This window comes from Xenopus laevis, chromosome 2S (genome assembly GCF_017654675.1).
Source record: "Xenopus laevis strain J_2021 chromosome 2S, Xenopus_laevis_v10.1, whole genome shotgun sequence".
NCBI lineage: Eukaryota > Metazoa > Chordata > Amphibia > Anura > Pipidae > Xenopus > Xenopus laevis.
The window spans coordinates 73,124,677-73,148,867 of NC_054374.1; the positions used below are offsets into that span (position 1 = coordinate 73,124,677).

The 24,191-nt window shown below is 39.3% G+C and overlaps 1 protein-coding gene across 3 annotated transcripts in view; it reads left to right on the plus strand.

Moving 5' to 3' along the window:
• Positions 1-4,978: 4,978 nt before the first annotated feature.
• Positions 4,979-24,191, plus strand: part of ago4.S (argonaute 4, RISC catalytic component S homeolog) — a 46,031-nt gene continuing 26,818 nt past the window's right edge. The window contains exons 1-5 of one of the 3 annotated variants that reach the window (XM_041583984.1): positions 4,979-5,144; positions 18,929-19,097; positions 20,696-20,816; positions 22,336-22,517; positions 22,712-22,848. In XM_041583984.1, coding sequence (XP_041439918.1) covers positions 5,060-5,144; positions 18,929-19,097; positions 20,696-20,816; positions 22,336-22,517; positions 22,712-22,848 — 694 coding nt within the window. In that variant the 5' untranslated portion in view covers positions 4,979-5,059. Of the gene's footprint in view, positions 5,145-12,640; positions 13,158-18,928; positions 19,098-20,695; positions 20,817-22,335; positions 22,518-22,711; positions 22,849-24,191 lie in introns of those variants that run through there. The other 2 variants (XM_041583982.1, XM_041583983.1) reach the window with 2 other exon arrangements.

Below are 24,191 nucleotides of genomic sequence, written 5' to 3' on the forward strand. Positions count from 1 at the left end.
GCCGGTAAAACACCTGCCAGGGCCGGGGGCTGGTATTACAAATTTACCGGCAATGTAGCTGCCGGTAATTTGTAATACCCATAAGAAAAGGCCTTGCCCTCGGGTGGAAACTTACCTTTTTTTCCTCATCTTGCCCTCCCCGATGTGGCTCCACCCCTTTTGCATCAGTTTTCCTCATCTTGCCCTCGCCAATGTGGCCCGTCCCTTTTGTGTCATAGCTCCGCCCCTTTTTGCACCACAGCTCCGCCCATTTAGTTCCCGCCCCCCCCCCGCTGGCCGGTAAAATTATTTTACAAAGGTGGCAACCCTAGCAGCAATAAGTTGTGTGCGTTGGACTTAAAATTTGTCTTACAGGTGACATTCCCATTAAAGGGGTGTTTTGTCTTTGACTTAATTTTTAGTATGTTATAGAACAGCCAATTCTAAGCAACTTCATAATTGCGTTTCATTATTTATTTTTTTTATAGTTTTTGAATAATGTGCTTTCCCCTTCTGACTCTTTCCAGCTTTCAAATAGGGGTCACTGACGCCATGTAAAAAAACAAATGTTCTGTAAGACTACAAATGTATTGTTATTGCTACTTTTAATTGCTCATCTATACAGGCCCTCTCCTATTCATATCCCAGTCTCTAATTCAAATCAATGCATGGTTGCTAGGGTAATTTGGACCATAGCAACCAAATTACTGAAAATACTAACTAGGGAGCTGCTGAATAAAAAGCTAAATAACCCAAAAGCCACAAATAATAAAACATGAAAACCAATTGCAAAGTGTCTCAGAATAAAGTTCTCTATATCATAGCAAAAGTTAATTTAAAGGTGAACAACAACTTTAATGTATCCTGTATAAAGTGTAGGAATATAGGCAACATCACGTGCGTAACAGGTGGATGCAATTCATGCCACTTAAGCTGGCCATAGACGCAAAGATTTGATCGTACAAATCTCCGTGTGTGGAGTGTCCCGACATTTTGGATGGAGATCGTTCAGTTGAATGGACAGGTTAGAACATTTCTGTCGGCTACCAATAATATCTCTGCATGTATTGCCGATCTGACGATATCAGTGGGAGACTGTCACCAGCATTTGTCTGACACGATTGCTGTCAGGGGCAGAACATCGTCTGATCTGTTCTTTTACTACTTTATTTGATCTGAATGGTTAGTGGTAGGTCGGAAGATGGCACTGAACGATCGTTCGTCCAATATGAAGGTAAATCTGCACGTCTATGGTCACCTTTAGTTTAGATAAATGGTAGAAAGACAGGGAATTACAAATCTACAGCCAAGTACTTTGCAGGTAAATGTATAATACCAACTATTGGCTAATCTTTTCTCCGTCAATACAGAGAAATATTAGGCAGCAATAGAATTTAGAAGTAGGTCTTAACAGAAACCTCAGACAACCTCTCTCATTTCTTTCCGGAGCAGAAAACTTCAGAATTGTTCTCCGTTTTTCTTCTGAACATATTCTTCTCAACTGTACAGTCAGAAGGACTGACCAGCAGGTGGCACCCTGAGCAATTACTTTTTTTCCCACAAAAGGCTTCTGCGTTTTGCATGGTGCTGCATTCAGTGAAACTTGGATGAAGTCAGAGTTTAAAAGGGCATTATACTTCCTTGTTTAGCATGAGTTTAATGAGCAGAGTTTGTGATGAAAATGTCTTTAACCACAAGTAAAATCTATAGTTGTTATTTTTTGAGCTAAACAGGGAAACTGAACCTACTCCATGACTGGTCCTTACAGGGAAACTGAACCTACTCCATGACTGGTCCTTGTGAGTAGATAATGAGATTACCAGTATACAACTCTCTTCCACTAATGCTCTGTTGTGACTGTTTTGTTAGTAAGAATCCATTATGCAGTGAATTATCTGTGCACTGATAATCTAATTGTCTACCTTGCAAGGAACAAAGTAACTTAAATTTCCCTGTTTAAGATGCTCAAGAAATAAAAGGCATAGAACTTTTGGAACTAAAACAATAGCACAGGCCCTACTGATTGAACACATGTTGGACTAAAGACTATAAAGCCCTTTTAAATTCCACGAAACAGATGTTCAGTGCTGCAGCAGTGTAACAAAATAATGTTTACAGTTTCTATGTTTGACCATGTATTTTGTTATTCTAATGAATATGCCCAAGGCTGTTTGAACACTTGTTAAAAAAAAAATGGAATTTATCCCTTTTCGCCCTCTGTTTGTTTTCTTCATTGCCAAAATCTACTTTATGGGAAGAATCAATTTCTACTTCAAATTAGTAACTAATAGCAACTAGAAATTAGTGTTGATCTATAGAGTACGTTAAGTTTTAGGACATTGGCAAAGGGTGTGATTTGAGGTATTTTGATGAAAAACACATTTGCATTTAGCATTTGTGTCTATTCAAATTTCTACCGATCCACAGGGCATATTGAAATCATGTGCCTTGCCTTGTAGTGTAGTGGACCACATAAAACCGCACTGCATGGCAATCACATTTTAAAGGCCTGTGGGAATATATGCAAACCACCCCTTAAACAATGGACAAACAAAGAAAAAGTACTGCAGGAAAATCAGGCAGAAAATGTACAGTTTGGTGATACCTTTTATTGGCTTACTAAATAAAATCAGGGAATTTTGTCCTTCAGAATGCATGCTTTTCTTGTCATTGCTCAGAGTTAAAGTCTGATCTCATCATCATATCTATGGGAAAAGGAGATACTGTATTTAGATTACATATAATAACAAGAGCCATGAATATCCTGTAAAATACAACCTTAAAAATAGTGGTTAGTCATGTCATTGTTTATAATCAGTATTTACTAATTTGTGCTGCACAACTCATTGACCATGTTGAACTAAAGGTGGCCATAGACACAGATCCTATCCTACGAATCGAGGATCGAGGAATCAAGGTGTGTGGGGAGTGCCGACAGCTTTTGTCCGGCGGAGATCAGTCCTTTTGTTGATCGGTCAGGTTTGATTTTGACCCGACCGATCCCGCCGGAGCCCATGGCACATCGTAATCGGATCGTTTGGCCATACGGCTAAACAATCAGATTACCCCCGATATAGCCATGCTCGTCAATGGCATATCGGGGAAAGATCCGCTCGTTTGTCGCCAAACGAGCGGATCTTTGTGTCTATGGCCACAAAGTGAGATTAATAAATTACTTAGGAGTTAAAGGGGTAGTTCACCTTTAAGGTAACTTTTATCAAGTTATAGAATGACCTTAGTAATTTCTCAATTATTTTTATAGTTTTTTAATAATTTGGTTTTCTCTTCTGACTCTTTCCAGTTTTCAAATGGAGTCACTGACCCAGGCAGCCAAAAAACAATTGCTTTTTGCGGCTACAATTTTATTGTTATTTCTACTTTGTGTCATATCGGTCTATGCAGGCCACCTACTATTCATGTTTCAGTCTCTTATTAAATGCATTGTCTGGTTGCTAGGATAATTACAACCCTAGCAACCAGATAGCTGCTAAAATTCCAAATTGAGTGCTCCTGAATAAAAAGCTAAATAATTCTAAAACCACAAATAATAAAAAGAAACAACACTCTCTACATCTAAATGTTTTAACCACACCAGTAAATGTCACCACAGACCCTTGATGGTGAGCTCCAGGCCCGGACTGGCAATCTGTGGGTTCTGGCAAATGCCAGAGGGGCTGCTGTATGTTTCCATAGAAAGTTACCATGTAGTGGGCTGGTCGGGGGCTGTTTGGGCTGGTAGGGGGCTGTGTACTTGGAATGGCAGGGCCTATTTTGACTCCCAGTCCAGGCCTGGTGAGCTCTACAGGCATAGTTTCTCCAGTGTAGGTTGAATGGTCAGAGAAAGCAGAGCTTCCTGGGTGCATTGCTAACAAGCAAGCACAGTGTTTAACAGCAGCACTTTCTGGATATAGTGCTCTTCATCATGTTAAATAAATTCTTGAATTAAATCCTGTGTGGGATTCAAGACTTTATAGCCGAGGCCACATTAAGGCTAATGTAACAAAAGGTGCGCTCTTGGCTCTCCCCTCCTCTCTGCAATGTCTCAGCACTGACAGACATGGCATCAGCCTGTGTGCAGACACATGGAGCAGATTTTGATGTGACATGTTGTGATGTGAATGTGAAACTATGCATTTTTTATGTGTCTTACAATTACAAATTATCAGCACAAGGTATTAGAATTAACTTCTCCTATATGTATAAATGCAGACAAACACTGGGAGATCTGCAGACTGCAGGTTAAGTAACTGGAATTTCAGCTCTTAAAGTTACCAGGAGCAGCTTTTTGCTACCCCAGTTACTTGTGGGGCCCTGCCACCTGAGGCAAGATTCTAAAATAAGGGGTGTTTCTGTAATTTGGAGCTCCATTTCTTAATGCTACAAAAACATTTTAAAAAATCCAACAGGATTGTTTTTGTCACCATAGATTTATGTAGCATAGTTACAGTCAAGTAATAAATAAGAATCTGGGAAATTGCAATTCTAGATTTTGGATCTAGCTGGATAATGGATTGTAGACCCTGTATCTGTATCTAAGAGGGAGAATTACATTCATAGTGAATTAGGTGTTTGGAAGTCTAAAGAGTTTTTACCCACAACATATATTATATGGAGTTACACAATGAGTAGTTATTGGTTTGGCATCACTAGAGACTGGTCTTGTCAAAGATTTCATTTCAGTTCATTTTATGTGAAGGTGAGTGAGGGGTGCAGTTGTAGAAAATGTCAAAGCTGAATTTTTCTATGCTTTTTGACATATTTCTTTTATGGTGAATGCTGCAATATATATTCCAGGCACCTCAACAAAGCAGAAAAATTCTCTTTATCTACTACAGCAATTATATATTTTCCCTAACAGATTATTAATGGCATACATGCACTTGTAGTAATTACAGTCATCACAGATGTTTCATTTAGGAAAACACTTTTTCCTCATTTAAAAGTATCTTCAGGTGTGATGGATGACAGGCAGTCCTACCTGGGTGGAGTGGTAGAGAACTGGGAAAATCCAATATAAGCAGGTGTGTTAAAGTTGCTGAGGTTTGCTCATTTGAAGTGATTTTTGAGGCAGAAGGAGAGAATGGGCAGAAAAACTTTATGCGAAAGTGAAACGGTCTGCCGAGATGTTACTAAAAATGGAAGTGCTGGGTGTCTGCAAAATGTTGGTAAGTTTAAAGATACTTTGCTAACTATACATACATACATAAACAAAAACAGGTTTTGGAAAAAATTAGATTACTCATTTTCATAGATGAATGGTGCACATTATTTGGTGAGGTATTGCCAAAAATATTGGCAATACTACTTATTTTTATTAATAAGAAACACTGTATTGGATCTTTTGTGAAACTGCAACTCACAGAATACTCCTTCTAGCAACTATTTAACAAATGCTGTAGTGCTTATGATTATCTCTTGTTATTGTGTTGATGAGAAGTCCCTAACCTACTGTCCACATGTGCCATGTGGAAATGTTCATGTTGGGGAGATGTACAAAAAAAATGGAGTTTTGTCATATGAGTGTTATTGTTTCTTGACTAGCCCTCTGTGGGTTAACAATCTACAGCAGCACCTGATTGGCTGTATGCTTGTGTCTTCAGCATTTTACTTCCAACGAAATGAATACCCTCATACCTAGGCAATTCAAATTTGTTGACATGGGAGTCTGCCATTAAAAACTGCAAGTACAAGTAACTGGCGAGTAACATGTGACTCATAAATCAGTGTTTGAAGAGCAAAACTACAGGAGCTGCATAAAACCTATTCTTTTAATATGTGTGTGCGGTGCTATTGCCCAGCATTAGGTGTTCTGTGTCTAGATGGCTAAACATAAGTTGTGGTGAGAAACAGATTTCACCCAGCTCATGTCATTAGGATGATAATTATCCAGTCATGTGGGTGCATAAATGTAAACTTAATCCGACTGTAATCTAAATAGTAAATTGAAATAAGGGCTCAAATACATTCAAGAGAAGATTATCCAGAGTAATTATCATCCTAATGAAATAGGGATAGTTGACATCTCTGAGGTAGTTTGGCCTGTGTAAATCAGCTGGTGGGCTAACTGATCATTCTGAATGATCACACATTGTGGCCAGTTATAGTTAATCAATTTTAAAAAAAATCTACTGTTGAATAATCATAACACTAGAAAGAAATTAAAGAAAGTGGATTTATGATGAATTCAATTTGAGTAAATTTTTATGCCAGAAAAACATTAAAGTTACATTACAATTCTCTAAAAGGCTTTTTTTATTTATCTTACACCAATTTTATAGTCAAAAAGTTGGACTAAAGCAGTTTAGCCAGTTGTAACTCCCATCTTCAGGAATTTTACATTAATGCCAGTGTTAATAATACCAAAAAACATACACCAAATTTTTATTGGCATATTTTTTTTTCCTATAGATTGTAATCACTTTTGGGCAGGGCCCTCTAATAACCGAATGTATCAATTTGGTGGTAAATTACATGCAACCTCTTATATTTCAGCTGTGAAGACTCTGTATGCCCTGCCAATGCCTGCAGCTTTACAAGCTGCTTACACATGCTGCTAGTACTGCCTAATCTGCAGGATACATATTTTCCAAATTATGAAATATCCATGGGTTAAAGGAGAACCAAACCCTAAAAATGAGCATAGTTAAAAATGGCATATTTTAAATACTGAACTTATTGCACCAGTATAAAGTTTCAGCTTCTCAATGACGGCAATGATCAAGAACTTCAAACTTGTCACAGAGGGTCACCATCTTGGAAAGTGTCTGTGACATACACATGCTCAGCTGAGCAGCTGTTGAGATGCAGAATATATGTCGTCCTCAAGAAGGAATGAATCTTGAAAATTTATACTTGGTGCCAAAGGTGGCAGCCCACTCAGCTGGGGTAGTGTGTAGCAGTATACCATGGACAGAATAAAAAAATCTCTGGGAAAGTTAAGGGGAAAGTTTTTTTTTTTTTTTCTAAATAAGAAATGTAGCACTTCATATGCAGAAAGCGTATTTACTTTCTTTGCACTAGTGATGTGCTAGCGATGTGCTCCCCCCACTCCATCAAGGTGAGGTGGGTAGCATTCGCAAGGCCATCTCAGATGGTGGGATGCAGAATCAATCCTAGATATACTACACTGCTATTGTGAAAATAGTGTTTGATCACTTTGGCTCAAGCTAACCCTTTTGAGTATATGATCGCATGAGTGAAGCTTTGAATAAATATCTGAGAGCTCCAGCTGTGCTATTCACAAACCTGGATTAGCACAGATGTTGCCTGCCTCTGAAAGAAATAGGGGAGAATACACTAAATTGGAGCTAAGACAACTTAAATTTCACAATTGTATCAACTACTCCTTTTTTTTTTTTAATGTCAAAACCAATGTTGTTAATTTTACATAATTTGACTTAAGACAAGCAACATTTAACACCTCCAAAAAACATATGCCAGCTTTATATACTCCATATTTGTATGGAGAAATGGGGTACCCCGCATTTACTTAGTGACTTTCTGAAATGATAATTTAATGCCAAAGTATACAAATCCACCATATTCACAAAACTGTCTTTTGAAAACCTGATTTTATTTTAACTCAGATTTAACTCCAATAATGATTACCCTTTCCCTTTTATTCTACATAGCATGGGCTCAGGCGGCAGCTCCCCAGAAGTTACCAGAGGTGACAAAAAGCCACTCCTGGTAACTTTAAGAGCCAAATTTCTGGTTATTAAACCGGAAATTTGGCTTTTCTAGCGCAGAGAGCGGAATTTTGCTCTCTGCGCTAGCAATGCGGCCCCGTCTGACTCCCATTGGAGATTTTTAGGTAAGCGCGACGGACGGGGGGGGCAGCATTTCTAGTGCCGCCTCGGGCAGACTGTGAATTAAATATGGGAATACATCTGTTTTTTCTCACTTGATCTCACTAGTAAGAATTCTTCAATACCATTTCCAGTTAGTAGTTAATGAGAGCTGTGACATCCATAAATCTGCAGTCATGATTTGTGTGCTCCTTTGGGTACAGACCCATTCATTGTTCCCTTGTGGATCTGCATGCACCATAGTGATCAATTCTGAATGTAGCTTAGTCTGGGAGGCTACAATTTTATTGTTCATTTTTATTATTTTTCTATTGAAGACCTATTTTATTCCTCTTGAGTGTTTCATTCAAACCACTGCCTGGTTGCTTACTGGATCCTAGCAACCAGATTGTGGGAAGGTGGGGGCTGTTTGGGGACTCTTTGTACTTGGAATGCCAGGGGCCTGTATTGATTCCCAGTCCAGATAGGGAGCATGGAGGTAAGACTACCTAGGGAAGTACGAAGGGATTTTTTTATTGAGGGGTTTAGTTCTTCTTTAATAGAATCTGCCATCACCCAGCAGGGCATTCCAAAATCTCACTGCCCTAACCATAAAGAACCACTTATGCTTCTTCAAATGAACATCACGTGGGCTGCCTCTGCCCCCCCCCCCTTATTAAAGTTTGACTGCTGAGATTGCTCATCTAATGAAAGCTTTAAAGAAAGTATCAGTACTGGATTAATTGTTCACATCCAGTGGCGTAACTGTTCAGGGGGCCATGGAAAAGGGGGGCCGGGACTGCAGGGTTGGCTGCTTCTTAACAAATTATAACTGCCCTTAAATTGCCAAAGTTTACCAAATTGTCTAAATTTTGTGTTTTGTTTACTCCGTTAGAGTTGTCCCTGTACCATAATCCAAAAGGAGGCTGTGTTATGATCACTAGTCTCCCAAATGCTTACCCACGCAAATGCTAGATATGAGTTGATATTATTGGATATTACTAGATCCAACAGAGAAACTTTCATAGTAGGTTCCTAAACAACAGTACCTGAAATCGTTAATTAGCATATTTACAAACCTGCTAGCTCTTACGGTCTTGGCCATCCTATTACTCAAGTCAATGTCTGGATAACTGATGTGACTCATAACAACTTGACCGACCTAGTTCTGAATTCACTTCCATTTGTAATAGTAGCTGGGCTTCATTCTCCTCACTTATATGGGTAGTTTGAAGCTCACACCAATGACTATTTTCTTTGTAACCTCTAGTCCAGCCAAAATATCTACCAGAGATAATACTGGAGAGGGGGTGGAATCCCTCTGGGCAATTTCTTTTGTGCATGGTTTAATTCTGGCTTTACATAAAGACAAACTTCTCCGCCCTTTTTAATCTCTGTTCCTCCCATATATACATAACCATATAAATTCATGGCACAGTCACATGTTTAATCTCACAATGTCTCAATGATAGCAATTATATAATTTTCAGTGCATGTATACATAGCATAGGTTACACTTTTCCCTCTGATATGTATCTTATGCAATAAAGATATAGATCTAAGTTTATTTTTTACAGTTTTCTTTGTAACAGTGGGATCACCTTAGATGCTATACTATGGCACATCCCTCCCTCCTCCTTTTCCCCTAGCACAAAGGAATCGCCTTTCATTGAGGTGCAATCCAAAAGTTAAACCCCAAGGAAAAATAAACCCATCGCTCTATGAAGTCAAACACTTTCCTTCACCAAGACTTTAGCCATTCATTTAACCCCCCAAAGCTCCTGCTGTCTTTGTAATGTTGCATGTGTCTCTTCCACTTGTCCAATTATACAAAGTTTAACAGGTGTAGTCACCTGTTAACAACTGCAGAGCTTAATAAAATCTCTGACACCCCAGACTTTGGGCTTGCACTCAACCATGGGTTGCTCTAAGCAAGTGAATAAGATTCAGAAAATAAAGCCAGTTGATGCTTACAAAGCAGGGGAGGGCTATAAAACATTGCAAAATTCTTCCAGCTTGCAATTTTCACTGTCCATAATGCCATCAATAAATCAAGGTAAGGTCTGGAACACTGAGAAAACAAACTGAGAACTGCTGGTATGCTGAAAGCCAAATCTTCATATGACTGCAAAGGACCTGCATGAAGGTTTGGCTCCAACAGTGGTTGTATTGCATCATTCCATAGTGCAGCATTGCTTGTACGAACATGATCTGCTTGGAAGGATCCCTTAGCTGCCACCTCATCAAAATGTCAACGTCTTAGGTGTGCAAAATAGCATCTAGATAAGCCACAGGCCTTTTGAAACAAGCGTAGTGAACTGTTAAAGTAAAAATGTAACCACAAACACCAAAGTTTGTTTGGGGAAAGGAGCATTTAAAGAACACCTTGCTAAAAATTAAATACTGTGTGAATCCATTATACTATGTGCTTGTGTGGCAGACCATGGAACAGGAATCTTGTATGTGGTGAAGAAAGAATGGATTCTACTAAATATCACTAAATTCTGGATGCCAATGTGAAACTGTGAAAAAGATGGAAAGGGAATGGCTCCTACAAGATTATCCTAAACCTACTCCAAAATCCACCATAAGATACTTGAAGAAAAGTAAGATGAGGGGAGATCCTAAACATGCAAGATCACTTGAAATTAGAATTGATCTGAAGGAAAATTTGGCAAAAATCCCTACAAAAAGAACTCTCAGCTGGTTACAAGATAAATTTACAAGCTCTGATCTGTGCCAAAGGGGCACCTATTGCACATGCCACAATTACTGTTTTGTGGTTCCTATGTTTAAATTCTTGAAATGAAATGTAACTGTCCATTAACATTTCCAAATATGTATTTGTGATTCATGCAGTAGTTATCCTCTAAATGTTTGGTATGGGAAGCATAAGCAATTTATGGGAAGAATAAGCAAGATTTATTTGTGTATCTATTTCCTTTGCATATTTTAAAGGCCTGTGTATGGCCACCTTAACAAAGCTTTGTCCACCATATTTAGTTGCGCTCCGAGGGTCCATTGGGGTTACTTTATGGACCGGGCCCCACCCATACATTTTTTTCCGGGCCAAAATCATAGGTCAACTCCTGACCCTATACAGAGAATGCAGATCACCCGTAGCTGCAGGGTCTGCTTCTTCTGTAATTTTCTATGCTAGCAGAATTGCTACAGATCTCTGGACTCCTTTTCAGCAGTGCTGTGTATACTGTATATAAGGGTCAGGTGGAGGGTGGCAAACAGGTGTCCCCCAACTTGCATATGATTCAAAAACGCAAGATAAGTAATGGAGGTGGATGCAGGCCATGATGGCAGCCTTGTACTTACTGTCTGCCCTGTGGCAGGTAGTAAGGACAGGGTTTATCAACCCTGTGCGCTGCACCTTGCATTGGATTGGATTCTGTTATGATTTTTATGATGTGGTTTTCATTTCTAAATTACACTGTTTACACTGCAAATAATTAACTCTACCATATAAAATTTAATTCCTGAACCAGCAAGTGTACTTTTAATTGTAATATTGGTATGTAGGCTCCATCTCAGGTCATTTTGCCTGGTCATGTGGAACTGCTTTCTGGCAGACTGTTGTTTCTCCTACTCAACTGAACTGCATGTGTCGCAGTGGGACTCAATTTTGCTGAATGTGTTGCAGTGGGATCTGGATTTTACTATTAAGTGCTGTTCTTATATTTACCAGGCAGCTGTTATCTTCTGTTATACAGCTTCCCATTGTTCTGTTGTTAAGGCCACCCATACACGGGCTGATAAAAGCTGACGACAAAACGAGTCGGCAGCTTATTGGCCTGTGTGTGTGGGGCGTCCCCGATCAATATCTGGCCAAAAGTAGGCCAGATGTCGATCAGGCAGGGTAAAAAATCCAGTTGCATAACGGCCGCATCTATTTGTTGATTCGATCCCATGATCCCACCACCCGTATTGCCTCCATTCTGATCCAATCGTTGGGCCCTATTGCCCATGATCGGATCAGCCTGATATCGCCCACCTCAATGTGGGCATATCGGGGATAGATCTGCTCCTTTGGTGACATCGCCAAACAAGCGGATCTCCCTGTGTATGGCCACCTTTAGGGCTCTTACAGACGAGCGTTTGAAACTGAGCTCCCCTTCGTTCCGTTTTTATGTGTTATGCCGCAGGGGAGCACAGGAGTAGACGCATTCAGTTTTTTTCAATGGGGCTGTACTCACACAGGTGCATGTCGGCGCTGAACGCAGGTTGAAACGCAACATGCTGCATTTTTTCTGCGTTCTGCGCCTACATACGCCTGTGTGAGTACAGCCCCATTGAAAAAAACTGAATGCGTCTACTCCTGCGCTCCCCTGTGGCTGAACACATAAAAACGGAACGCAGGGGAGTGCAGCTTCAAACGCTCGTCTGTAAGAGCCCTTATGCTGCTGGAGGGAAAGGGAGGGGGTGATATAACTCCGACTTACAGTAAAAAATGACTACAGTTTATCAGAGCACAAATCACATGACTAGGGGCAGCTGGGAGACTGACGATATGTCTAGCCCCATGTCAGATTTCAAAATTAAATATAAAAAAATCTGTTCTTTTGAGAAACAGATTTCAGTGCAGAATTTTGCTAGAGCAGCACTAGTATAACTGATGCGTTTTGAAGAAGAAAAAAAAAAATTCCCCATGACATATCCCTTTAACCTCATTTACAATATTGGTATGACATGATTTCATTTTCCACATTTCATTTTTAAACATTTTGGGCGGATGTTACCTTTAAATGTGACAACCAAATTCGGGGGAGTTTACACAAAAGCTCCCCACCCACTTTTTATGCTTTGTAGAGTCGTGGGGAAGTTGTGGAGAATACACGACATCCGTTACCTGCTTACTAGCAGCAGCTGCCCTCCATCTTTTATTTTAATACAACTCAGAGCCACCCCTGAAGGTGTTCCAACTAGTGGAGGGCTGAAGTGTCTGTTGTTATGAATGCAATGCTTTTTCCCCCATGGACAAACTAGAGTGGCCTAAACGTGCGCTGTTCTTTAACTCGCGCGCACAGACTTGTGTGCGCGCTCCCGAATCGCCCTCCGTGCGCGCTCTCGTTCCACGCTTGATCCTCGCTCGTAGTAGCACTCTCCCGGTGACGACGCCGCTTATCTGAGGCTACCGAATAGCTGCTTCGCGGTGTTAGTAAGCGGAGTGCGGGCGGGACAGCCTCCAATAGAGCCGACGTTTACTCGGAGGCTCATTATACCTCCCTTTCACTGTACGACGAGGCCTCCTTTGGTCAGTGAGGCTTCCCCCTCCGCCGGCCCCGATTCTGTGCTTAGAGGGACCCCAACCCGTAGCAAATATTCCGGAGAAAAAGAGACTCCCGGAGAGGACAGCAGCGGAGATGGAGGCGGTGGGGCCTGGTGAGTTGGACATTTGGGTTGGGAGGCAAAGCGGAAGCAAATGGCAGGCAGTCTCCGAGGTTGATAGGCCTGGGGAAGCATCATGTGAACGACTGATACGATTACGTGGGTATAAGTGGGACAAGAGAGGGATATTTGTGTAAACGCACGCGCACGAGTGTTCGATTTGATCGGGGGTTTGTATACTGTTGCTTTTTGCCATTTAAAGCCGAGGAGAGTGGTTTGCTGGGAACACAACACTAAACTGGGAGCTACACGGGCTCAGTCGCTGCTCGGAGCCAATGGCTTCTATTGCTATATCAGGCTTGTAAATAGTAGTCTCCACTACAGCACTCTTTAACATTTTTGTTTCTTTCTTTTTGTGGTGGAGGGCATGCGGCTAGTAGGTGGTGTGGCACGTTCTGTTTATTATCTGTCTTCAGGAGAGTGCCAAGTACATCCTCTCGACTAAAAAAAGGCATACACCATACGATCCGCTTGTTTGGCGAGGTTGCCAAATGAGCGGATCTTTTCCCCAATATGCCCATCAAAGGCAGGGCGATAACAGGTTAATCTGAAAATTCGGTCCTAGGGCTGAATGATCGGATTACAACAGAGACTGGGTGCAGACGGGATGAGGACTGCATCAGCTAGTTGATCACCAGAAAAAGCAAACCTGCCCTATCGATGTCTGGCTGATTTTTGTCCTGATATCGAACAGGGAGACCTGTCGGAAGCCCCCACAAGATTGCAGATAAAATGCTATATCGGTCTAAAGGTGGCGATACACGGGCAGATTTAAGATGCCTATATCTCTCCTTTAGATCGATTCGGCATCTTATCTGCCTGTGTGTTGTGGCTTCCGACAGTTCTCCCCGATCGATATCCGGCAAAAAATTTACCAGATATCGGTCTGGTAAGTTTAATTTTAACTGCGTTTCAGTACCATATCAGCTGCTTGATGCTCTTTTATGACCCTCCTGAGCCCATTATCTTCGTATAATCCAATTGTTTGGCCCTAGGGCCGACCGTTCAGAAGAACCCGATATCGACCTTGGTGGGCATATCAGGGAAATAGCTTGTTTGTCGACCTCCCCAAATGAGCCGATCTTATAGTTTGACCGATATCAGTAGCTTTAATCTGCCTGCGTATGGCCACCTTAAAAGTGCAGCTGTAGCTGCCGCTTGCACGGTATCAACTACTCTTTGGGGGATAAGCGTGGTTGATTAGCGCTCACCACAGAAAAAAATTCCCCTACTTTCTATTCCTTTTATCAAACTATACTATACTAACTTTCACCCAATTCCACATTTAAATATCCTGTTGGAATGAATATAAAGTGGATGCATTTTTCTGTGGTGAGCCATAATGCTGTGAATTTTGATAAATCTGCCCCTTAGTATCAAGGTTTCTTTTATCTGTGGAATCACAGAGGTCTGTGGTAAATAAATAAAAAACCCTATTTCTGCTTAAAGGAACAGTAAAACCAAAAAATGAAAGTTGTTTAAAGTAGTAAAAATATCATGTACTGTTGCTCTGCACTGGTACAACTGATCTGTTTGCTTCAGAAACACTACTATAGTTCATATAAACAAACTGATGTGTAGCTGTGGTGGAAATTGAAAAAGGGCTATATGGCACAGGTTAATTTGTAGATAACAGATAACACCATTATGTTCTACAGAGCTTATCTGCTGTGTAACTTGAACCTTGTCTCCTTTGAATGGCAACCACCATTGCTACACAGCAGCTTATTTATATAAACCGTGTGGGGCATTATATTTTTATTACTTTTAAAACGCGTTTTAATGTTACTGTTCCATTAAAATAGTACTTGTTGATTAATAAACTAATTAATCCTCGTGAGGCGACTTCGGACAACACCGCAACGCGTGTGCTTTAGCGCAGGCGACTTTTCATTTTACCAGATGGGAAGACACGAGGAGGCAGTTTGGGGAGATTGTCGCCCAGAAGTCGAGGCGATTAGTCACCAAGCGACAAAATCTCCCCAAATCTCCTTGTGTGAACTAACCCTAAATGTACTTTTTGGTCATCAACAAAAAAGACCATTTCAAGCAATATTGTCTAGTTGAAGCTAGGAAAACTGGGAGCAGCTGCCTGCTTGACCCTGCAAACAAAGGATAGATTTCACTGTGAACAATGAAAATCTTCTAACTGGACCAATAAAAAATCGTTCGGTGCCCACTAACCACCTGATAATTTAACAGATTTGTCAGATTGCACTTAAATCAACGTCTGTGTCCACCTTGTATTAGAAAGTAGGGTATATGAGTTAGTGAGGTTATAAAGAACCTGAAGTAAACCGCTTAAAGGGTTTGTTCACCTTCCAAACACTTTTCAGTTTAGTTAATTTCAGATTGTTCAATATAAACAGGCTTTTTTTCAGTTACTTTCCATCTTTTGTTTTGTACCATTTTCCCAAAATGTAAGTTTAATGTTTGTCTGGCAGCTCATTGATCCAGATGCATCTGAACTGTTGCAATTTGTTTCATTTAGTTACAATTAGTTGATACATTTCTCAGCAGTATCTGTGGAATATTAGCAACTATTGTATCCATTCTAACTTCTAGCTTCTTTTTTCTGCCTTTAAAGAAGCGCAGGGATTCTTCTTAGCAGGGACAAAGATAACAAAAGTATCAACTAAATGTATCAATTTAAAACAGTTACGGAGTCTGCGACCCCCCCCCCCCCCCGAGCTCCTTTAGAAGGTGAAAAATTAAACTTTAAAGAAAAGAAAGTCATTGGGGAAAAAGTCTTTATTTCTGTTGAACAATCTGAAACCAACTAAACTCAAAAGTGTTTGAAAGTGACCAACCCCTTTAAGGCTTTATGGTAGATTCTCTCATTCCATCACCAAGACCTGCCTTGCTGACAAACTCTTCCAGAAATGTATGAACAGGTGGACATCCTTAATAGATTTGTTGGCAGGCATCTGTGTTGCTTCACTACATTTTTGAAGACATATGTTTACACAAATGGATTTAGTGTTGTGGAATGTCTTCATTTTAAAGAACTGTGATGCAAAACCTCTCCTAGCAGGACAGTTCATTTTCAATGTACCATGATTCTCTGAAAATAGACTTTCTGCCCAGATAGTTGGTCAGTATGGGGTGTGGCTAGAATTATAGTAGTCTTGTGATACTAGCATCTGCAGAGTAGGTGTAGACAGTTCCTCATTAGAATTTGTTTATGTAATTTTTTTTTAATGTGTGTTATGCCATTTTTATATATAAAATGAGCTTATTGCACATCATGAGCTTATTGCACATCATAAAGAGCCCTATTACCTCCAAAATGTAACAGACAGCAAGGTGTTTTGTTTACCTAAATATAATTCAAATAGATAGTAATAAAAGAGTAAAAAATCACCTGCATAGCTCATCTATGTAACTGAGCTTCACTAATTGCCAGATAGTGCTAGTGTTATGTTATTCCTGTCATTAATTTAGTTTAATATTGACACCACAGTATTTGAGACAATTGGCACAGGTAAAATCACCGGTCCCCAATAATTTGCAAAAATAGGGGGGTGCTCCACACCCAATAATTGAGTGTACTTGAAAAATGGTGGTGTATTGTTGTGCACATTAATACCTACACAATATCGTTATGAAACCGGTTTGAAGTCCATTTATTGTGTCCTTTTATTTGGTAATACTCAAAATAGCATTATAAAACTTGTACAAAATGTAAATATAACATTGACGGGTTTAAAATACAAGGGGCGTCATGCTTAATTAAAATCTACCTTCGGGATAAGTTAGATGACCCTATATCACAAAACTTCTTAACACGCTTTTAAACTGTGACCTTTTACACAATGATGCCAACACCTTGTTCACAAAACTTCTTAGGAGTTCAAATTAATTCTCCTCTGTCTTTATATAATTTAAATTCCTGCTATACAGGCATGATCTTCCACACAACTTGTGAATTATAGTTTAACAATATGCAGTGAAGGAATCCTCCTCCGTGCCTATGTATAGTGTAGAATTCCTGCTACACAGGCATACTGCTTCGAACATAAGTTGTGAGTTATAGTTCAGCAGTATGTGTTAGAAGTCAGAATGGTGCCAGCACAATTTACAAAATATCCCTCAACAATTATTCTATGCAGTATCGCTCTGGACAGAAGATTAAAATTTAAAGGTGCTTGACTTAAACTGCCCACTTCAGTGTCCGCTCAAGGACATTAGTCTCTCCCCAAATATCACATTATATTCTAAATAAAGTGCCATTCCCTTGTGCACGTTGAGGGGCTTGAAGGGATTCTCCACTGTGTGTCTAGATAGCAACCAAGTTATGTATTTTCTGTGGAATGCTTATCCACAATGTTTAGTCAATTGGTTGCATAATTAGATAACAATCCCGCACACCTCTTTCCCGCAAGTGTTGGACTAATTTCTCCATAGGGATAGTGCCACACTTGTAACTTTATATAACACATACCTCCCACCTCTCCAGTTTTGAGTGGGACAGACCCAATTTTGACAGCTCAACCAGCATGACAAATCTTTTTTCCCTCTTTCTATTTCCAAAATGTTGGAAGGTATGATGGCATAAGTTCAGATGTTATATACTTGTGCTTCCATGTCATGTACGTACGTCCTAGGTCGCTAATCTAGCAAAACGTACATCGGCATATTGAGGGTACCAGCAAGGATGGCGGTGATTTGAAGTTGATGTGAGGAACATGCCATGGAAGCCTAAGTATATGACATCTGATTCTATGTTCTATATAAAGTTATAAGTGCAGCACTATCCCTATGGATAAATTAATCCAACACTTGGGGGGAGATGTGTGTGGGATTGTTACCTAATTATGCACAAGTGCAGTTGGGTCATGTGCATGCTCATATCCTGTGCCAAAGATTGGGGCATGCGTTTATGTGTGAGTCTTGACTATGTATGAGCAAGATATGCCTGCAAGTGGGGCATTGTGGTAGCCATAGGCTACAGGAAAAAGCCTGCCTGGTCATTCCATTTCATTATTTACCCTAACTGCATCCAGTGCAACTTAAGGTTATTATTATTAAGGTTAATTTGTTTGCATCATTTTGCTAGTTTTAGCTTGCCTAATTGAAAAAATTTAGGTGAAAATATCTGGAAATCATGACTGAAGGAACAACACCCAAAAATGAAAGTGTGTTTTAAGGAATGACAATATAATGTGCTATTGCTCTGCACTGGTAAAACTGGTTTGTTTGCTTCAATGATAGTTTATTTAAACAAGCTGCTGTGTAGCCATGGGGGCAGCCATTCAAGCACAGGATACACAATAGATGATAAATAAGTTCTGAAGAATTCCTTTTTATACTACACAACCTATCTGATATCTGCTGTGTAACTTGTACCCTTTCTCCCTTTTCAGGCCACATACACAGCAGCTTGATTATATAAACTATAGTAGCAAACCACACCAGTTGTACCAATGCAGTTCAACACTACATATATTTCATTACTTTAAAACACTTTTTTTTTTTTTTTTTTGCTACTGTTTATTTAAACTAGATTGTTTGATTTATTATTGAATTTAAGCATCATAAATGGAGAGCTAAGAATTTACTTAAAACTTTAGGTCTTGTGCATTTAAGCATGCCTTGTTTTGTATCCACCGTTACATAACAAACCGTAAAACCTTTTCTGAATTCCAGAATAAAAATAAATTAAAAAAAATTTTTTTTTTTATTGTAAGATAATTTGGTTGGTGCCTTCAGAGGCAACTTAAATTGTGTTCTATAATGTTCTTCCCTCTCTACCTTACTTTCAGGCCCTCCACCGACTAACCTCTTCCAGCCTCCGCGGCGTCCTGGCCTGGGAACATTGGGAAAGTCAATTCGACTACTGGCAAACCATTTTCAGGTTCAGATCCCAAAGATAGATGTCTACCATTATGATGTGGACATCAAGCCAGAGAAAAGGCCAAGGAGAGTCAACAGGTAGTATAAAACTATATACTGTATAAATAATTTTTCATGCTTTTAAAAGGGTTTGATATGTATTTTTCATCAAATTAAAAGTTTATCCTGCTAATTAAAATAAGGTTACTGCCTTTTGCAGTACAGGTATGGGATCCATTATCTGGAAACCCATTACCGGAAAGCTCCCAATTATGGAAAGCCGTCTCCAATAGATTCCATTAATTTCCCTTTTCTCTGTAATAATTAAACTTAGTACTCGATCCAAATTTAAGATAAACCAGCTTATTGGGTTTATTTAATGTTTACCTGATTTTCTGGTGGACTTAAAGAACAAAGAAAGTCAAACCACAATAAGTGGTGTATGGAAAAGACGTACCTGAATGTTGTTTAATAGTGCTTGATAAAGGGCTGGTTAAGCCCGAAACGTTGCTTCACCTGATGCACAAATAAATAGAGTTTTCACTATCGGAGTGCTGCAGCAATATGTTTGGAATTATGAATCGGACCTGAGCAGACGAGTCACAGTTGGTACCCGATGCCACAAAAAGCAGTGCTGATTGTGTAGCACTACTTTGTGCGTTTGTGAATAGATTTAATCCATGCTACAGTTATTCATAAAAGGGGTGGTTCATCTTTACGTTAACTTTTAATTAGGGATGCACCAAATCCACTTTTTTGGGTTCGGCCGAACCCCCGAATACTTCGCGAAAGATTCGACCGAATACCGAACCAAATCCGAACCCTAATTTGCATATGCAAATTAGGGGTGGGAAGGGGAAAACATTTTTTACTTGTTTTCTGCCAAAAAGTTACTCAATTTCCCTCCCGTCCCTAATTTGCATATGCAAATTAGGATTCAGATTCATTTCGGTTGGGCAGAAGGATTCGGCCGAATCCTGCTGAAAAAGACCGAATCCTGGATTACTGGAGTACTTTTAATATGTTATAGAATGACCAATTCTAAGCAACTTTCCAATTGGTATTCATTATTCATTTGTTTTAGTCTTAATTATCTGCCTTATTCTTCTGGATCATTCCAGCTTTCAAATGGGGCTTACTGACACAATCTACAAAACAAATGCTCTGTGAGGCTGCAAATGTATTGTTATCGCTACTTTCACTTACTCATTCTTCTATTCAGGCCCTCTCCTATTCATATTCCAGTCTCTTTCAAATCAGAGCATGGTTGCTAGTTTAATTTGGACCCTAGCAACCAGATTGCTGAAACTGCAAACTGTAGAGCTGCTGAATAAAAAGCTAAATAAGGGTAGGAATACATGGACATTTTCGGCGCCATCCGATACGCTGCAACAAAAATAAGGTTAGAGATAGAAATGTCGGATGAAGTCGCAGCATTGATCCGACAGTCGTGTCGGATTAACGCTGCGACATTTCTATCTCTTAACCTTCTGTCGCAGCGCTTCGGATCGCGCCAAAAACCTCCATTTAGTCCGACCCTAACTCAAACCACAAATAATAAAAAATTAAAACCAATTGCAAATTCTCAGAATATCACTCTATAAATCATACTAAAAGTTAACTCCAGTGAACAACCCTTTAAGGGCAGCCAAGTAACACGATATGATGTACCGTATGTTAATTCTTTTGTTATGCAGGGAGGTGGTGGATACAATGGTACGTCATTTCAAGATGCCAATTTTTGGAGACTGCCAGCCAGGTTATGATGGTAAAAGGAACATGTACACTGCTCAACCACTACCAATTGGCAGGGACAGAGTAAGTAATTTAGGCTAGTAATGCCACAGTTCTCGAGTGATTAATCACAAGCTTTGTATACAGATTTTTATTTCCACTTTTAATAGTTTGGCCTACTGTATGCAATGAATTGACATCCATGTGTTAGGACGTTTGCTTCAGGTAATAAAGGTGTTGCCGACACTGCAGATGTGCAATTCTTATTTTGCGCTAAACTAAGTAGGGAATATCCTATAAAGTAATGGTGCACATAATTTGTCACCCATGGGAAAACTGCACTATCTGCAGGTAACAAATCTCCTGAAAATACCTTTCCATTTACTAACATTCAACTCTTAGTATGTAAAACACAGCAATCAGGCTTAATTGCACAAAATTGCAAAAGAAGGTTTTTTTCTGTGGTTGTTGGATTGCCGCGTGTAATGTGTTTACATATGCCATATAGCAATCTGAATGTTAGTGTGCATATTTAATGCTGTTTTTCTTATCCCCTTCTAGTTGGGAGACAAACCAAAAAATGCATATTTTATTTCTAAAACTTTACAAGATGTTTGCAGTTGGTTTACTACTAACTGTACCAATCTTTTAGTTCAGCAATTTTCAATCAGACGTTGTGTTGGCCATTTAGTTGTTCAATTGACTATGCAGAAGTTCTGCTCAGTGCTCTTTGTCCCTTTTAGAACTATTATGACAGGTAGTGAGAAACAGCTGCTTCCCAGCCTCTCTCAGCCTTTTGAATACCCTCATGTCTAAATATTGTTTCCCATTATCCGTTGTCTCAAATGGGCTGATGTGCTCATTCTTACTGAATTAAGATTGTCATTGGGCTGTTAAGACACACTACACCCTGTTACAGCTATTGATATACTGAACAAAACTTGAAAAATTAATTTTACACCAGATTCCTTAGAGATTTGTCAGCACATATGTGTCATCTTTGCTTACAGTATTGTATCACGACAGGTTTCACATTGTACAAATAATAGGAATGCATAACCTTTTGTATTATACAATCACATTCGTAACATTGTTATAGCCTAGCATTTAAGTGGGATTGACCATCTATTTCTTTTCCCTTGTCATCTGTTGGGTGCTATTTGTTAAGTAGTTGGTTCCAACTATTTACCCCAAATTTTTTGTAACTTTTTAATGGAACCTCTAGATTTGTATATTACAATTTCCAATGTGCATAGGTGGTTAACTTCGGACAGCCATTGTGCATGTGTGGGAGGCAGTGACTCTTTCCACCTTCTTATTAGTTTTTTTCCTAGAAATAAACATTCCTTTTTGGTATTAGATTTCTACTGGTGTTTGGATGCACTTAAGTTTAGCTTCACCACTGCCCCTACTTATTCCCTGCTCTTTTCCTATGGTCTGCTTGTTAAGTGATGTTAACATTAAAAACAAAACCTTTCACTTATGATGTGAGTAGTTGTCCTACAGAACAAATTCATATTATTTTAAACAATTCCATGGGAGTGGCTAGGCATTGTTTGCTTTTATAATGGCTTATTTTTAATACACTGTTGTATTTCTGCAGGTTGATTTGGAAGTGACACTTCCTGGTGAAGGCAAAGACCAGACTTTCAAAGTCACTATTCAGTGGGTTTCTGTAGTGAGCCTTCAGCTTCTTTTAGAGGCTCTATCTGGGCATCTAAGTGAAGTTCCGGATGATTCTGTTCAGGCTCTTGATGTAATCACTCGCCATCTACCATCCATGAGGTATTTTAAATAGTATTGTTGCTCAAGTTTATAGTTCTGTAATGGTTGTGAAGGTGAAATTTACTTTAATTTTTTTTTTTTTTTATAAAGGACACTAAAATAAATCTTTTATCACAGAAGAGTCAAATTTCTCAACTATCTATGTAGTGTTCTCCTTAAGATGTACTACTTGCATTTTGCTTTTATATCTCTAGGTACACACCAGTTGGTCGATCCTTCTTCTCTCCTCCTGAAGGTTATTATCACCCACTCGGTGGTGGGCGAGAAGTATGGTTTGGCTTTCACCAGTCTGTTCGTCCAGCCATGTGGAACATGATGCTCAATATTGATGGTATGCAAAAATTCTAAATCTAGAATGTGCAGAGATGAGTGCAACAGTTAGGACCAACAGAAGATTTGCATTGCTTTATCCATTTTATAACGGCAATACTCCAGAAAATAAAATTGCTCACATTTGGGGGAACATAAAAAATCAGTCTGTTTCTTAGTTCTTGATCCTATATTTGTGTGCTGACCTATTTGGAAATTGTTTTTTCAAATTGAGTAAGCCAAACAAGCATTTCATAATTTATTTTTACATTTAATATTGCCACTGGAGGAACGTTTCACTAAACTGTGGATAAGAAGTTATAACTTTACCCACTCCTATACTTAAAACTAAAATATGAAGATTATTAGGCTTCTATAGGAATGTAGTTGCCGTCCAGTTACATTAACCAAGTTCTATTGATTTTGGTCTAGAAAAGCTTTTTGTAGTAGAGGCTTTGAGCATAATTGTCGCTATGGTAATTTTTGTTTTATAACTTTTCTTTACCACAATGGTCTTTTAAGTTGTACTGTGTAGAAGATCTACGTCATGATGATGTAGTATTCTACTTGGATGTTATGTTCTAGGATATTCTACTCTTGAAAGGCTATTGCTGCTATTTGTTCTTTGTTTCTCAGCCATGCCAAGCTGCAAAGTGGGTCCTCAGACTCTTGTCACTTTAAAATGTTTGCGTGGTATGCTTTTCAAATTTTGGCAGCTTAAATTGCACTGAACTCTTTGCAGGGCCAGTTTTAGGCCGATTGGACCAGTTGGGCCCTGTGCCTATGGGGGCCCCGCACCATGACAAGAGCAAGGACACATTTGGGTCAGGATGCAAAGATTTTGCATATGGGAACTTTTTTGGTGTCTGTTCTTTCATCTGTTCTGGGTGCTACTGCAGAGCACATTACAAATGAGGACAGTTTGTTGTGTAGGAATGCTGAGGAGTTATAGGGCAGTGTAAGGGGCAGACCAACTTTGTGGCAGCGTTCTGGTATAGGAAACTCAGGTCAATGCAGGCATAGTGTGATAAGAGAGAGATAGACTAATGGGTGAGACACCACACAATCGCACTTTACGTGGAAAGAAACTGACTAAATACAGTACAAAAAATGAATGACAAAGGTGAAGAGAAGATAAAAGGTTTAGGAAGACAGAGTGCTACATGGAGGTGGGGTAAAATATATAGTTATAAAAGCTTACATGTATTGCTGCAACACAGATTTATATACAGGACAGTTCTCAAAACCTACATAAAAAAATTAGTATTATTTTTGTTATTAAAAATTCCAAATATTCCAGCCAGCTGATTTGACACATATAAAATTTAGAAAAAAAAAAATATCAGGCACTAAAGAAATACGATT